Source organism: Ahaetulla prasina, chromosome 4, assembly GCF_028640845.1.
Source record: "Ahaetulla prasina isolate Xishuangbanna chromosome 4, ASM2864084v1, whole genome shotgun sequence".
NCBI lineage: Eukaryota > Metazoa > Chordata > Lepidosauria > Squamata > Colubridae > Ahaetulla > Ahaetulla prasina.
Window position 1 is genome coordinate 35274365 of NC_080542.1, and position 16056 is coordinate 35290420.

General features: G+C 39.1%; 1 protein-coding gene across 1 annotated transcript in view; it reads right to left on the minus strand.

The window, feature by feature from the left end:
* ITGA3 (integrin subunit alpha 3) overlaps window positions 1-15145 on the minus strand; it is a 100721-nt gene extending 85576 nt beyond the window's left edge. Inside the window, exon 1 of the mRNA XM_058180694.1 lies at window positions 14619-15145. Within this exon, the coding sequence (XP_058036677.1) occupies window positions 14619-14851 (233 nt within the window). The 5' untranslated portion in view covers window positions 14852-15145. The remainder of the gene's footprint in view (window positions 1-14618) is intronic.
* Between the last annotated feature and the right edge of the window lie 911 nt (window positions 15146-16056).

Sequence of the window (16056 nt, forward strand, 5' to 3'; positions counted from 1 at the left end):
TTTTGCAAGATGCCTGCAGCTGCAGCCTCTCCGCCCACTTGCTATCCGCTTGCCACCTATTCACTCTTTGCCTTGGGTCGGGGCCCAGGGCCCAGGAATGTGCCATTCCCCAAGCCCCTGGAGCTGCCATCTGCCTCAACTGGGTCGGGGAATACACCATTCCCCGACTCCGGCCTTTCCCCGGAGCTGCCACCCACTCACTGTCCGCTGGCCACCTACTCGCCCTTCATCTTCGGTCAGGGGCTGGAGCCCAGGGACGCCCCATTCCTCGCCGCCTGCCTCAACCGGGTCAGGGAATGCACCAGCCTTGTCCAGGAGCCGCCGCCCGCTCTTTCTTCGCCACGCGGCGTGTACTCACTTTCCTCCAATGGCTGGCTGCCAGAAAGGCAAGCATCTAAAAGTTACTGGAGTTGCTCTCCTTCTTGAATATGCCACCGCCGTCGCCGCCTTGTCCCATGCGCCAGCTGCGCAAGCGCACACCCAACCTTCCGCTGATAAATGAATGAAATAAATGGTGTGCGCTGGTGTTGGGGAATGGTGCACTCCCCAACCTGGTTGAGACAGGTGGCAAGCAGGTGGAGGCTCTGGGGCCTCAGGGAGCGGGGCGTCTCTGGCCCCTGACCGAAAGCGAAGGCTGAGCAGGCAGCAGCTCTACGGAAAGGCTGGAGTCGAGGAATGGTGCATTCCCTGACCTGGTTGAGATAGGTGGCGACCAGTGGTGGCTCCGGGGCCTTGGGGAATGGGCCCCGGCCTCTGACCAAAGGGTGAGCAGGCGGCGAACAGATGGCAAGTTGCCTTCCTGGTGCCCCGGTGTCCAGCTTGCGAAGGCTGGACTGCGGGCTGTGGACTGGTTCGGGGGCGTGGCCAGTCACCGATTGCTACCGGTTTGGCGAACCAGACCCAATCTCCGCTACCTACTCACCCGATCCTGTCCGATTCAGTAGCATTTCACCCCTGGATGGCATTGTCCTCCACCTAGCTTTTCTCCTGTTGCCTTGAGTTTGCTGAGATGGTGAGTCTTCCAACGCCTCCTCCACTGGTCACTGTATCCCAGTAGGAATCCAACATTCTCATATACACATTTCTTTGTGTCCACCAGAATCTCTTCCTGTTTTTATGGTTTTTCTTGTTTTTTGCAAATACTTGGATTATTTTAATAATTTTTTAAAAACTGACAGCTTTTTTGTCTTTTTTCTTGTTTAGTATCTCAATTTTGTTAAACTTGTATTGTTTTCCCCCTCTTATTAATTTATTTTTTATTTTATTTTATTTTTTATTTTATTTATTTATTTTGTCACAACAATATATGTAGGTATCATACAAAAAGATTATATAGTATATAAACACATATATGAGTAAATAAATTAACATTTATAGATACACACACATACATAAAACCATACACATATACTTATCAAGTAACAATAAAATGGAGATTTCAATATAAAATTTAACTTAATAGAATAGAATAGAATAGAATAGAATAGAATAGAATAGAATAGAATAGAATAGAATAGAATAGAATTTTTTATTGGCCAAGTGTGATTGGACACACAAGGAATTTGTCTTGGTGCATATGCTCTCAGTGTGCATAAAAGACTGAAACCTTTATTACACAACAATTAACTTGATATATACCCTTTTTTTTCTCATTTCCAATGTTACATTTAATTTTTAATAAAAAACTAAATAATCATCATGCTTGAAACATTAATATCTTAGTTTTAAAATTAATAGAATATCCACATTTTCTTTCCTCTTATTTTCAATACTTTAAAATACTGAGTAATAGAATGTTAATACTTTAAATATGTCATATAAATATCATTGCATTTAAACAACATACTACTGTTTATCATGATTTATACCAGTACAATAAATAAGGGGGGAAATGAAAATAGATACAGAGATTTTAAGGATTTAATAGTAATAATAAAAGGGGGGTGTACACCAGAAGTCCAATCTTTTAGCTGGAAGCTGCCCAGAAAAAATATATAAAGATCAGGCAGATAATTATCCGAAAGAGTTGGGGAGAGTAGAGGAGGTAAAAATCCTCATCGTATTCATCTTGGTAAGTGATGATTTTTGCAATCGTGATGATTTTGGTAATCATAACTTTTCATAGCCACAACTGCAGCTGTTTGGGGGATGGGCAAACCTTCCATTACAACACTTTTGGTGAGTGTATCCACAATACACTCCATCTTTTTATGAGCTCACAAAGCATTATTCAGCATTTCTCAACCTTGGCAACTTTAAGATATGTGGACTTCAATTCTCAGAATGCCCCAGGTAGGATGGGAAAGTTCCCCAGCCAGAAATTCTGGGAATTAAAATCCACACAATTTAAACTTGCCTAGGCTGAGAGAAACCATGCTAAAATGTCAAAAGAGGAAACTGACATATTTAACCTCAGGAGAGAAATGTCTAAGCTTCATGGCAACCCACCTGTAGGGTTATCTCCTGGATGTGAAAAGATACTTGCTCTTTTGAGCTTTGATGAGAGCTCTTTCCCTTTCTTTGGTACTAAAATGCCCATCTAGTTGCCACCAGGTGAAGGCACACATTTCTTTCTGAAGCTGTCTTTCTAGGAATGACAGCTACAAAAGCGCCACCCATTTACTGGGTTTCTTTTTAAGTCACCAGTCCAAAAGATGCAGGTTAAATTGCAGCAGCTTTTGCAAGCACCTGCTCCTTTCATTTTGCTTTTTAAGCCAAAACTTCACCAAAGAAATGTTAACACACTGATAAACTGTTTTTTGTTTTGCTGAAGGTCAGCACATTTTGCAAAGGGCTCCTTCACAGAAGGGCTTTCTAAAGGAATTTGAGCATTGTTATTGCTGCCGGAGATAGTAGTACATGGACTATAAATGTAAAAGCCGCCACAAAGTCCCATTTTTTGGTCATTAAGTCTTTCTCTTTGCAGCCATGTCTAGACTTCAGTTTCTGTGTAAACACATTGTCTGGACCAGGTTCATCTTTTAATTCCTGACCTTTGCTTGGCACTTCCCCATGGGCAAGAGATTGTACAGTAGGGTGAGCAACCTGAAGCTCCAGGATACGTATTGCTCCAGAACCATTTTTTTTATAGCCCTAGGGAAACTATCTATGTGGTCACTAAGAATGGACAATGATTTAATGGTACATAATAAATCATATGCTGCCTTCCAAACAAAGTTAAGGAAAGCTGTAGAAACAGTAGTGTGTACATTAAAGTAATCTCAAATTTGAAAACTGCCTAATCCCTTTAAATCTGGGAAGCTGGAAAATCCAGGCCTCAGATATGCATTGTAATGTAAGCATATCTACTTTGCTTTATCATCCCACCTACTGTCAGCCACCCAAAGAAGATTAATTGTTCCTCAACATATGTTGATCACGCATAAAACCAGAATAAGCTAAATTGAAAGCCATGGCTTGACTGCCCTGGAGGAGCAATTCAACTGAATTAAAAAATTTTTATTTGCATTTATATCCCGCCCTTCTCCGAAGACTCAGGGCGGCTTACACTATGTTAGCAATAGTCTTCATTCTATTTGTATATTTATATACAAAGTCAACTTATTGCCCCCCACAACAATCTGGGTCCTCATTTTACCTACCTTATAAAGGATGGAAGGCTGAGTCAACCCTGGGCCTGATGGGACTAGAACCTGCAGTAATTGCAAGCAGCTGTGTTAATAACAGACTGTTTTAGCAGTCTGGGCCACAGAGGCCCCTTTCAGATTTCAGATTGACCAGGAGCTCTTGATGCTCCTGAGTTGCTTGTTGGTGCTCTCTGAGCTTGATTGCTTTTTTGCAAACATTTCATTGCCCAAACTAAGTAACATAATCAGTGCTAGTAAGGAGTTCAGTTTGCTGTAACTTTATATTCTAGTGCCTTGCCTGTCAGTGTTGGTGGAGGTGGCCTTAGAAATTCTTTGGTTGGGCTGTTTGCTGTTGGCTTCTTTGGCATTTTCTTTATTGGGGTATTGATTACTTGACTGCTGGTCTGATGTTAATCTTGGAGTTAATCCATGCTGATCTGGGTGCCGATTGCTGGTGAAGAGGTGCTTGGGTCTATCACCCAGCCCAAAAATGAACAAACCTTTTGGGCTGGGTGACAGCTGGGCTTTGGCTGCTTAATTCAAAAACATAATCTTTAGAAATGAAATTGCTATGAAAATTGGAGGGCACCTCTCCTTTAGTTATTGCCCTGTCCTACTTGATCAAAGCCTTGTTCTATTAAACATGACACTTTTCAAGTGCCAAAAATGCTTCATTATTGTTGATTTTACCCATAAATCAGCCCAGCAGCCTCCTTTCCAGCAACCTGAAAGTTTAATTGAAATCAAAAATTCAAATCCTGTGGAAAAGAAGTCCAAGCTTAGAAAATTGGTTCTGGATCTTGGCTTTGATGCAGATTAAACTCTTGGGATGTCCCTTCTTGGCACAAACATGAGAAGAATGCAACCACCAAGCAAGCAAGCAAGGGAATACTCCTTTTTAGTTCATAGGGAGTACATTCACTATGATGCTTGCTTTTCCCCTTTGGCCTGTCAGGAAGCTGCTCTTATGCCAGCAGAAAAGTCCAGAAGTTCATCAAATCTTTGGAATGTCTCCATGGAGGCTTCTTCAAGTTGAGCAGCAGCTGCTACTGTCATAAATCACTGCAGCGCACAAGACATCCTTGTTAAAAAGGGAAGGAGAGAGAAAATCTCCAGCTGTCTCAAAATTATAAAAGCAACAAAATCTGAGTTCTCCTCTGGTTTTTTTTTAATAGCTTAGGGAAAAACTAAGTCAATTAGGGAATTGATCAGAATGGCTCTAGGTACAAAATATGAACTGGGGATTCAATTATATTTCCTTGCAAGATCTCTGTAGGTTACCGTAACCTTATTCTTTTAGTTGCAGCTTGATTTACTTGCATGTCATCTGGACAAAGGAGCTGAACCCCAAATTTGGTTTTCAATTCCTATCGGAACATCCAACATGTATCCTTAAGAAGGGATTACCTGCTAAATTAGAAGCTCTTCCTCAGTCAACTAAGTAATCGGCATCTGAAGAAGCATCAAGAGATAGCAGCTCAGTTATAGCCATGTACCTCTATATACTGAAGAACTCCACCTCTTTCCCTAGCATCTGAAGCAGAATTCCCCAACCTTTCATCTTTGCAGACTGGCGGGGGGGGGGGGGAGAGAGAAAGAGGAGATGGTTCTGTGCAAGCAGCAGGCAAGCACACACACAGCTATATTTCCACAAGCATGGGGCACATGTACCAGCCACTTGCACAAATGGAGCATGCATGCACACACACACCTGCCTGTTGCTTGTGCAAGTAGGGACATGCGCACACATGAGAGGCCCAGTTCTAAATGGCTCAAGGTCCGGTAGTGGGTTGTGAACCCTTGATCTAAAGGATCGCTTGGAGAGAAACTCCATTTGTAATCTTAGATATCATGGGGAGAGACCCAATTTCATTTCTGTCAGATGACTGCACAGCAGCGAATCCCATTATTTATAACCTAATTAAAAAATGAAGGTGTTACAGTCCACACAATATCGGGGAAATGTTTTTAATGCTCTTATGGGATATTGCTTTCTTTTGTGTAAGCATAAAGAAAGCAAAACCTCATCAGAGCATTAAAAACAGTATATTCAGCCACTGCAATCTGTCAGTTATGATTTATTGCTTAGCATTTCATGTGATCAATAATGTTGGTTAATAACCCATGGCTGAAATAAATTCTGCCTTGACACATTCTGCAACTCAGCCAAGAGGCACTAGTGAGCCAACTAAATATAAGGTGATTTATTTATTTTTGCCCTCTCTACAATAATGAAAGTGAAATAACCTAACAAGAATTAAATAAAACAAGATCACTAGGCGCTTTTTCACTGAAGCTACTGCAGAAAATATTGACAGAAATTGTAAAAGGCGAGAGAAAGCATAGATTATTTTGGGGCATCATCTTATTTTATATTTGTTGCAAATTCTCAAAATGCTTCACCTAATAAAGTGGTTTCATTAACTTTAGCTTTATAGCTTTTTACCTAAAGAGACATGACATCCACATCTCAAATCATAGCCTTCTAGTTCTATTAATCTTGTATCGCCTAATATCACCCATATTATATTATATTATACAAAGAAAATGAGGAATAGACAAAAATGGTAAAGTTGTGTAGATTTATTAGAATGCTCCACAGATGATATCAAATTAAAATCTAGAGAAGACCTGGCACTATAAGGCTTTGATTGCCAATGGTTTTCATATTTGCAACCCAGAGAGAGATTTAAAAATAAGAAATGGTGATTTTGAACATGATAATACTATTTTTGAAAGGGAACTGTGTACAAATAATGTTATTGCTAACATTTAGAAGCTTTTGTTAAAATTGGAAACACAAGATGAATTAATTAAAAATTGTATGATAACTTGACAAAAAAAGGTTCAATATAACATAACTGTTGTGATCAGTTGCAAAACCGACGGATAAAGGGATTTGCGTTATTTTACAAGTTCCAAGAGAACTTCTACAAAATGATGTATAGATGGTAGTTATCCCCAGATAAATTGGCTGAAATGTATAAAGGATCTCCAAATACTTGCTGGGAGTATAACACTGAAATAGGGGACCTTTTACCACTTTTGGAGGACTTGTAAAAGAAGAGGCAATATAGGAATGAAACTAGTAATGTTTCATTCCTATATTGCCTAGTAATTCAAAAAATCTTGAAAAGTTCTTACAGTTCAAACCAGAAACATTTTTGTTAGCATGTATGGATATAACATTGGAAAATCAAAAGGTGTTTTATTATTATGTTTGATAACAGCAGCACGACCTCTATATGCTTAGCATTGGAAGGACCCTACAGTATAGTATCCACAAAAGAGGAATGGTTAATAAAGATGACAAAACTAACCAAGTTAATAGCCTTCGTGAGAGAAAAATCACTGAAGAAATTCACCTACAATTGGAAACCCTTTGTAGACTTTTTGCAGGAAATGGAGAAAACCCAAACTTTGACACATGGATTTGAGAATTATTGTTTTTTAAAAAATTTAAAAAGCTTTCTACTTTATTTTTGTGGGAAAATGGACATTATATTATCATCTTAAACTAAAAGTCGAATGTGTTTCTTATATCCTTGTAAGGAATTGTAAAACTTCATTTTTGTATATATTTTTGTTTTCCTTTATTTTTGTAACACTTTTTTTACACTTCTATCTCTATTTCAGTGGCGGGTTTCAAAAAAAATTTTTTACCGGTTCTGTGGGTGTGGCTTGGTGCGTTTGGCATGGCTTGGTGAGCGTGGCAGAATCTGCAAAATCCCCATTTCCTCCCAATCAGTTGGGATTTGAGAGGCAGAGAATAGATGGGGGCAGGGTCAGTCAGATTTTTTCCTACCGGTTCTCCGAACTACTCAAAATTTCCGCTACCAGTTCTCTAGAACTAGTCAGAACCTGCTGAAACCCACCTCTGCTCTATTTGCTTTTTGCTTTTTTCTCTTGATTATTAATTTATGTTGTTTCTTATATGCATTTGTACACTGTAAATTTGTAATAAAATTGTACAATTGTAAATTGTAACAAAATTATTGGAAACTGAAAATTGCAGGGAAAATATAATTGCAACAAATAGATATTTATTTATTTAATTTTGCACTCCCAATTCCCAATTTCCATATTTTTTTTTTAAAAAACCAATAAAAATAAAAAGAAGAAAGGAAACATGAATTCTGGAGCAAATAAGTCCAACATGCTAGAAAAAGACTGTCAAGAGGCTCAACCATTTTCTGTCCCTAGTCCTTTCAGAACAGGATAGGAGATGTTTAGATCTTAGGAGGGATACTGTGCTTCCTTGGTCCTCACAGATGACACTGACTGAGGGATCTGGAGTAGACCCATTTTGCCTGATCTTATAGGGCAAGCAGAAATTATTGGAGATAGGCAGAACCTCAAAACCAGACCTTAGACTAGGAAGGCCTTGATAGATGACTAAGATAATCCATGACCCATCTTTCTTTCCATAGAAATATAGATTAGTTCAGTTTCCTCTCACATCATGTCTCTCAATAGAGGTCAAGTGAAATTGCCCCCTCATCCTTGGCTAACTCATGGAATTGCTTGAGCTTTACTGGTGGAAGGGGGGAGAACAAAGGGAGGCACGGGCCAATTTGGACTGCTCCCCACTCCCCATTCTGTCATGTCATCAAAGGCCCTCCAGAGAAGAAGAGAACTCACCTGTTGACCACCAGTGTCCCTCAGCCAACCCTGCCTCACCATCAAGCATCAGTATTGGTCCCTCGTCCTTCCCTCACTACCCACTGCTGTTAAGGGCTTTTAAAGTTCAGCCTCTATTCCAAAGCAACCAATCGATGCTCATCAGTTGGATTTTGCTGCCAGCCACTTGCACTCAGTGGCCAAAAGGAGGCTGAAAATAAGGCAGGGATATATCCATGACAATTATGTGACTGTATATGATTGCCACAGTGAGGTGCCATGGCAGTGCAGTAGTGCCGAAGCAGTCACAACTATGCCCATTGTCAATCCCCCAGGAATAATGGGTCCCAGATTTTGGATGCATTCTTTAAATTAGCCCATTGTTGCCCGATGCTGTACTGTTTCGTAAGTAAAAGTTACAAAAAACAGGTGAGTTTTATTAGCGTATAGATTACTAGCAACAATAGCTCAGAGTCACTTTATCAATGAGATAGGTGGCATATAAATTAAATAAATAATAAACAAACAAATGCAAAACTATACAATAAATACAATAAAAATAAATAAAAATCCTAATTACTCCAGCCATCTGATAATAATTAAAGTGATACGGATAATCCAGATATATTCTATCTAGTTTTCTTAGCTACACTATAGAAGTCGTTTCTTTCTTCTGGGGTGTTTTTTCAATTTCCAAATCCTGCACGAAGCCCTGAGTTTCTGGGCCATCTAAGTGTTGACTAAGATCTGCCTAGGTTTTTATTTTATATCAACCATATTTATAGTTGTCATTTTCCCCTGTAGGGTCACTATATCATTTGAAGGGCTGCTGACACAGGAAATTAGAGCTGTCATTTTTCTTGTCTAAACTAGAAAAGACTTTAATTTTCTTTCTGGCTGGAGAAACCCATTAAAAGCAACAGGCCAGTCCACCCCTTTGTCACAGAGATATGGTAGCCTTTGTTTAAAAATGAGAACCAAATAAAACATTAAAAAAAGCCATTAACTGAAATATAATCTAGAAAGCTATACCTTGCTTCAATTAACATTAGTGAAGCTAGCCTTGATTTATACCAAGGTTTAAAAGAGATGGGGGAGAGAACCCTCCCTCTTAAACATAATATGTGTCTCCATGGAAACAGAGGCCTGGGCTAAGACAGGGAGTTTGTTAATCAAGAGGAAAAATCCAGTGGTTTCTAAAGGTCTTTGTAAACCACATAAAGGTTGGCCAATCCAGCAGAAGAACTGCAAGAATGTTAACACAGCCATGAAAAAAATCACACCTTGAGCCTGTGTCTAGGTTTCCCTGTTAGTTAACAAGCCCAAACTGGCCACATATGCAGTCCCAACAAAGACACACTTTTCTGTAATGCTACAATAATGTATTTGTGGGAGAATCAAATTTATAAAAACTCCAAAATTGTTCCTTTTCTGCCCCAAGAGTTTTTGTACAGAAAAAAGTATAGGTGTGCATTTAGATGCAATTCTTGCAAAAATAAGTGAAGTAGTAAAGCTTAGCTGAAGCCAGTTGTGATCTCCCATACTGGTTAAAATAACAATAACCAAATTTCAGCAGAAAATCATCAAGTTCTAACAGCACAATTTTTAAAGTTTTGATTTTTGGTTTGCTTGTTTTTACAAATTAAGATCTAAAATAGGTGTGTAAAGTTGAAGTATGTCTTATATATATTTGGATAAAATATACATGCATGCACATGCCCAGCTTAAACATTTCATGAGTTCCTTTTCTAGTAATGTCATAACTGCACTGATTCACTTAACAACTGTGGTAAGAAAGCACATAAAATGGGCAAGATTCATTCAACAATTATCTTATTTAATAACACCTAAATTTGGGCTCAGCTGTGGTCATAAGTGTATGACCAAATGTATCTTAGAAGCTTATTTATATATTAAAAAAGGGCAGCCCCCAACCACACACAAAAAAAGTATCTGGCTACTCCAAACTTTAACCAAAGGGTCTGAGCTAGAACCAATCAAACTAACTTTTCTCTATAGTTCCTAACTTTTAACAGCCTGTCTGCAGTGGTCTATTTTAGACACACATTTAATCTCATTGGCTGAAAAAAATTCTGGAAATGTGTTAAAGGGTGTGATTAAATGCGCTTATTTTCCATCTCTGCTCTTACAAAGTACTAGAGCTCAGCATCAAAGGCTGCATTCAGAAAGTGTAAGTCGCACTTAAATCAATATAAAAAGCAAAAGTTAATCAGAGAAAGAGTCCCAGGGATTATATAAATATTAAGGGCACAATTGTTTATATACTTATTAAAATATGTTTTTCTGAACAGATGTACTTCTAAACAAACTTGAATATGATTTCTTATAAATGAATCCTATAAAAATGAAAAAAAACTTTGAGGCTTATCGATTGCTTGGCCCCAGTTTTTACTTTATAGGGAAATGAACCAGATTTTTAATTACAAAAATAGCAGCACATGTTGGCTGTAAGTAAAAGTTACAAATCCAACTTAGGGCTATACTTTTAATGACACTAATTATTGTTAAACATGCAATGTGTGGGATCAAATTGGCACCAGATGTTACCCCAACCTGTATTCTTTTTCTTCTTCTCTGTTAGTGTCTTATAAGTGGCTAGCTTGATCTTAAACCTGCTTTCCAGAAGGAATTTCTTTAAACCAGAGTTTCTCAAGTTCCAGATGGGTGGATTTCAATTCCTAAAGTGATTGGGAGTCATAAATTGATAAATAATAAATAAATTCACCATCTAGCATTGCCCGACTGAGAATTTGGGGAAATGAAATTGCAAAAGTTGAAAAACAAGGTTTCAAGATAAGGATGCCCAACCTTGACAATTTTAAGACTGGTGGTAGACTTCAACTCCTACTTGTGGGAGTTGCAGTCCACAAGCCTTACAGTTGCCAAGTTTAGACACCCCCTGCTTTAACCTATAAATTCTTTATCCTACTGGTATACATACTGAGACCATCAGTATGAATACTTGCTGTCATATTGTAATTATAAAAATACCAGAAGGAGTGATTTAACAGATGTGGGAAGAGATTGTTAAATTTATATTACAAAATTACATTATATAAATTATATTATATAAAATTACATTAATTTTAGATTTTAACTGCCCCCACTTATTTTCTGGAGTGCAGCTCTTTACCTGAACAGATTACATAGCTGGCTTTTTATCTCTTTAAGAAGTATTTGACCACACATTTTATTTATTTATTTATTTAATTAAATTTCTATACCGCCCTTCTCCCGAAGGACTCAGGGCGGTGTACATCCCAGCCTAGCCATGGAATTATGGTCCAAGGACAAAAGGAAAGCAGTAAGATGGAGAAACCAGCTTTAGCTCTATCAGATATGATCCTTCTGCACATCAGACAGGCAGTCAGTAGGAGGGAATAAAGGAGAATGCACAAATCCCAGGAAATCATCTGCAAGATGAGGCTTGCATTTGCTACAACAAAGCCAAAGGAATAAAATGAAAAGGATGCATTCCACATTACTAGTTAGAATGCCCCCCCCACAAGCGCCCCCCTAGAATTCAGCCAAGAGCCACCAATTCATGTGCCTTGTGGGGGGGGAGTGCCTTCCTACATCCCCAAATAAGGCAATACTCAGCAACAAGCTGCAATCCTTCAGAAGATTAATAAAATAGGCCTCCTGGCACTGACCATGTCCTTAGCGTACCCACTAAGGCACTCTGTGCCCTGTGCCCCGTTTTTAGTTTAGCTTTACTGACACTGGGCATCACATTGGCTGCCCTCTAAGTTCCCAGAATATCCCTAAGGTAAAAATTCTGGAGTGAGTTTGGAAAAGTTAATGGGGAAGCCAGGTTCACTTAACAACTCTGTTACTAAACAACTGCAGTGATTCACTTAACAACTGTGGCAAGAAAGATTGTAAATTGGGGCAAAACTCAACCTATATTTCACTTAGCAATAGAAATTTTGGGTTCAGTTTTGATTGTAAGTCAAGGACTATCTGTACAATGATTTGACACGGAGGTAAAATTCAGGAAATAGAAAAAGTTCTCTTCCCCCCTCTCTTTTCTAGATTTCTTTTTCTTTGGGTTTAACTGGGAATAATTTATTTAAATAAGACCTGACACAGACAAGAGATAAGATTCATAATATTATACCTCCCCCCCACCAGAACTTTTCCTTTCTCAGCTGAGAAACATCAAGCAAGATATATATAGCTGCCCCTCTCAGCTCTTTGCAACAGTAAATCTCTGAGTCCATTTCTTGGAAAAGTCTGTGTAATCCACTTTTGGCCTTCCAATGAATGGCAAATACTTCTTTTTCTGTCAGGCTTTGATCTGCTGCATTAATTTCTCTCTTAGTTCACATTTTATGGTCAAAGTATATTATCTAAATGAAACTGGCTTTATTAATTCAATATATACTACAGTATCCAAGTTGAGTTGAACAAATGGTGATTTTATGATGAACAAATCTATGCAATTTTCAGGACAATAATGCAGAAGTGATTGCTATTCCTATCTTGCCAAATTCCTATCCAAATGTTAACTAGGCAGCCTTACTTAAGCTTCTTAACTAAAAATAACTAATAGCCATTTTGGTTTTCTTCTGAAGATAAAGCTGGATACATTTAAAATTAAGCAATTAAATTAAATACAATCTCTCTCAATAGTCATTGGTTCCTTTCATTGTTATATATTTGGATGACTTTTGACTGAAGGTTCAAAAGCCCAATACTGACTGCTGAGTAGACCTAGCTATAAAACTCAGTATTAATTTATAAACTACAGCTGCCAGATTAGAAGATTCACATTAGTTTCACATGTAATGACACTCCATGTTAGTGAAACAAGAAGGCAATTATGTACACAAAAGATTGATGGGCCTTTTATCTAAACTGGTTTTTTCCAGCCTGGCATCCTCCAAATATTTGGGATTGTAACTGCTATGAGCCCAACCAACATACACAAAAATCATGAAGATGGGGGTTGTAGTGTAAACCAAAGGAAGAGCTGTGTTGAAGAAACTGATTTACAGGCAAATTCAACAAAAATTCATCATTATATGCACACAAGAGGAAAAACTTGGCTGTTTTGTATTAAAACAACCTACACATTCTGAAGAATAGGTTTACCTTGCTTGCTACTGAATAATAAAACATACGTTATGAGAAAAACTGATAAATTAGTACATATTTGACACACTTTGGCTGAAGTTAGCAGACTAAATTTAAATAGAAATTTTATGATATTCCCCCACTCACAAATTCCTGCTTAAAAAAGTCAATTGCACTTCTTTTAGTGTCCCTAGTGGCTACTGATTAGCAGCAGTTTTGAATAAATTCTTTGTTAATCATAAGACAATACAGTATTTACAACGGTTTCTTGGTTTTCAGAAAATTCTTACAGGAGGAAGGAGGAGAAGATAAAATATACTATAGGAAAAAATTACATGCATTCATGAAACTCATATGACACTCTAATATCTCATATCCAAATCTGCACACATGGGCAGAGGCTACACATTTCCAAGTTAAAGCTATAAATCACTTTATTCAGCATGGCTACTTTGAGATGTCCTAGAGCAGATTCCTTAACACCCTTACCGAAACTGTAATTCAACACAGCTAGAGGGCACTAAGCATTAAAAAAAGATAAATAAATAGATAAAACTCCAGCTAAATCAAAAACTGGAATAAGCCTAACAGGTGCACCATGCAGAATATATATAAACCAGTAACTTTATCGTCTCTGTGTGTGCACGCATCCGTGTGTACTTAAATGCTTGTTACTTAGTAAGAGACTAGAAACAGACTGCCTGCCTCCAAAAAAGGAATCAAAAGCATGACTTTTAATTGAAAGCAGACTGGAGAAACTATCTGCCTTTATGTTTGCAAAATGAATGCAAAATTGGGGGGGTGGGGGTGGCATAGGTTTTTTTTCTTTTTTACAGTTCAAACAAGTAGTGTTAAAATGAAAAAAAAATAAAGAATGCTTTATACTCAGTAGAATCCCACCCATATCTGTTCAAAAGGAAGTCCCATTGAATTTTGTGAGACTTGGTTACGGGTAGAACAGAGCTAAACCCACAAATAACAATTGATATTCATCTAGATATCAGGAAACTCTGACGATCCTGAAATCCAAATGAATTTTAACTACCACCACTGTGTTTGCTGAATGAGCCTGTGTAACTCACAAGCCTGCATCTTCCTCGGTTCCGGCATAGTTGCACAAAACGAACAGAATTAGCCCCAGTTCAGAAAGCGCGGCTGGGGGTGGGTGGGTGGGTGGAGAGAGAACCATTGTAAAAGGAACTCATTTCCAGCAGTTTCTTCCCATCCCGAAACTGAAGTACTTTTGCATTCCCACCACCCACCCCCACCCACCACTCCCATCCCCCGCTGTCTGGTTTGGTTTCCACTTACAGGTATCTTTCCGGATGGAATTGATGGTGCAGAGCTACTGAGAATCCGAAGTAACTGTCGGGAGTTTTGCCTTTCTTCAGAACCACAAACTTAGTGTCCAGGTTGAAGGCAGAACATCTTAGAGGGACAAGAGACAGCCACAGCGTGTATCCCAAAAGCAGAACCGGGAGCCCCGAAATCCGCTTTCTTTGCCCAGAGGCTACCAGGAGAAGCTGAAAGTGCGTAGGGGCCATGGCTTGCCAGATGACTTTCCCTCCTACTAGCGAGCGCCCGTGCAGAATGTGGCTGGCTTGCTGGGAAAGCCGATACAGAATAGAGCTGCTGGTTGGGGAATGTTTCCTCTCACTGCTGCTCTGTTCTTCGTTCGCAATGAAGACGCCCCAGTGTACTCCCCGCCAAAGGTTTGATTCTATTGCTTGCCTGGGCGGGTAATTAAAGAGAAGCGCGCGTCGCTACCACCCCCTCCTGCTTCTCCTTTCTCTCCACCTTGCACACAGTCTAATCGGCTGGTTCTCCAGCACTTTTCTTCCGGGGGAAAAGAAACAAGAGCTTATGATCTCTTAAAGGGCCCGCCCAGGTTGGATACCTGCCCAGCACGCAAAAGTGGGAGGAGGGACTGATGTGTAGCAGTTAAGGTGTTGGGCATAACCTCAGGAGGCCCGATTTCAAATTCACTCCCGATCGTGGGTACCCAGTTGGGTCTGTTGTCGCTTCTACTGTCCGATCTACCTTACAGGGCAGCTGTAAGGGAATAGAATGGAAGTGAGCTGGCATATAGAAAATTTAATGCTACATTATTATAGTGCTAATCATAATACTCATAAACAAAATAACATCTCAGCAAAACAATAGTTACAGTTAGCAGGCTATATTTGGATACTTATTTATATTGGGAGGCTGCAGCAATATGAGTGATTAGGAAAACACCCTCCACACAAATCTGGAAGCATGGTTGTTCATTATATACTACAACATAAATGATGAAAAGTCATGTTTTTAATAATAAAGGAGATTTATGCAAGAGCTTTCCTAAGCTACATAGATAAATAGGGCTTTATCCAAAGTATGGTTCAGGATATGAAATGATCAAAAGGAACAGTATTTTTCATTCAAACAAGGAAAACAGACTAGTTAAAGCATACTATAGAGAATTCAATTTTCCTAACTCATTTCTATATAGTGGGAGCCATTTCTTGGGGCATGGAGAAAGTAACTACATTATCAGTATTTATGTAATCATGTAGACTCACGCCCTCGACACTTCTCGCCTGGACTACTGTAACGCTCTCTACATGGGGCTCCCCTTGAGGTGCACCCGGAGACTTCAGTTAGTTCAGAATGCAGCCACAGGATAGAGGGAGCCACTGTGGCTCCCATATAACACCGATCCTGCGCAGGCTGCACTGGCTACCTGTGGTTTTCCAAGTGCACTTCAAGG